Below are 1,371 nucleotides of genomic sequence, written 5' to 3'. Positions count from 1 at the left end.
CTTGAAACTTCTGCTCACTGACCAGCAGTACTAGCGACTGAGGAAGCAGCAAGACTTTCCCCACACTTTGCACCCGGTTAACACTGCATCAGACTGTAGGATTTTCTCCCCTTCTCTTGTTGAAAAGGCGATCTGTTTGGAACAGATTTAGGTTATCTTCTTTTGCTATTCACAGAAACCCTTTTTGGATTATATAGACTTGCCATGTTTTCGCCCCCCACATCAATTTGTAACCTGGATTTTTGAGACTAGCAAGGGTTGTTTGTTTCCCTGTCTTTGCCAAACAGAGAGAATTGAAGAAGACTGAAAATGTCACACTGTGAGCTGCTCTTCAGCATTCGGGCTATGATCTGAGAGCGAGGACAAACTTCGCACCTCAGTGATGTTTTGAAATTCCAGGGAGATGCTGTTTTTGAAAAGGAGCGCATCGCCTTGAACTCTGGGGAAAGTAGGTTGGCTGTTTTTGCTTTTTAGGAAAGCCAAATTACGGTTAGCAAGAGCTCCCCGGCTTCTCACCTACCTTCCTTGCCTATAGCTCTCCCCGGCTTGCAAGCCTACCGCATGAAGCCCTGCAAACTGAATAATAATAATAATATGGAGCCTGGCTTGGAAGCTGGCTCGCAGTGTAGGAGCGGGACGACGTGCACGGCAAAGTGTGGCTCTGAACGTCTGGAGAACACTGCCAAGCGGCGGCTGGCAGCCAACGCCAGGGAGAGGAGGAGGATGCAGGGGCTCAACACTGCCTTCGACCGCCTGCGCAAAGTGGTCCCCCAGTGGGGGCAGGACAAGAAGCTCTCCAAGTACGAGACCCTGCAGATGGCCCTGAGTTACATCATGGCCCTGACCAGGATCCTTGCTGAAGCAGAGAGGTACAATGCGGAGAAAGACTGGATTAATTTCCACTGCGAGCACTTCCACCAGGAGAACTGCCATCCTTACACGGGGCAGAAGATGACTGCGGAAGTCGACCCCTACGCACAGAGACTTTTCAGCTTCCAGCCTGACAGCTACTAAATAGTAGATCCCCGAGATCCCTGTGACCTTGGGCAGGACAGAGTGACCATTCTGTTTAGAAACCAGGGAACACGAGCTAAGCAAGCTGCTTAAGGTAATCTGGTTGTTATTCTTGTTCTCTGCCTGTAATATGATGATCTCCTTTAGAAGAAGTTGATCTTGAACATTTTGCCAAATGTATTGTCACAGATCATTATTGCCTATAAAATGTGCATGGCCAGCTTTGTATTGCTTTCTGAAATGCTGGATTTTTTTTTAGAGTTTACACAATTCATCATTGCACTGTATGTTTTTGCCACGATGTGTCAAGGAAACTCACATCGAAGAAGCCAAATCTGTATATAGGCTGCTAATTCA

General features: G+C 47.6%; 1 protein-coding gene across 1 annotated transcript; it reads left to right on the top strand.

Annotated features, from left to right (window-relative positions):
* Positions 1-561: 561 nt before the first annotated feature.
* Positions 562-1,014, top strand: ATOH7 (atonal bHLH transcription factor 7). Its single transcript, XM_015413849.1, has one exon. The coding sequence runs from the start codon at positions 562-564 to the stop codon at positions 1,012-1,014; it is 453 nt and encodes a 150-aa protein (XP_015269335.1).
* The last annotated feature ends 357 nt before the right edge of the window (positions 1,015-1,371 follow it).

Source organism: Gekko japonicus, unplaced genomic scaffold, assembly GCF_001447785.1.
Source record: "Gekko japonicus isolate JY-2015 unplaced genomic scaffold, Gekko_japonicus_V1.1 scaffold1178, whole genome shotgun sequence".
Classification (NCBI taxonomy): domain Eukaryota; kingdom Metazoa; phylum Chordata; class Lepidosauria; order Squamata; family Gekkonidae; genus Gekko; species Gekko japonicus.
The sequence above is the reverse complement of the archived record's forward strand: the minus strand, read 5'-3'. Positions and strand labels throughout refer to the sequence as shown.

Bases quoted from the DNA above. Each gene is read 5' to 3' on its own strand.
- ATOH7 (XM_015413849.1), top strand. From the start codon at position 562: ATGAAGCCCTGCAAACTGAATAATAATAATAATATGGAGCCTGGCTTG.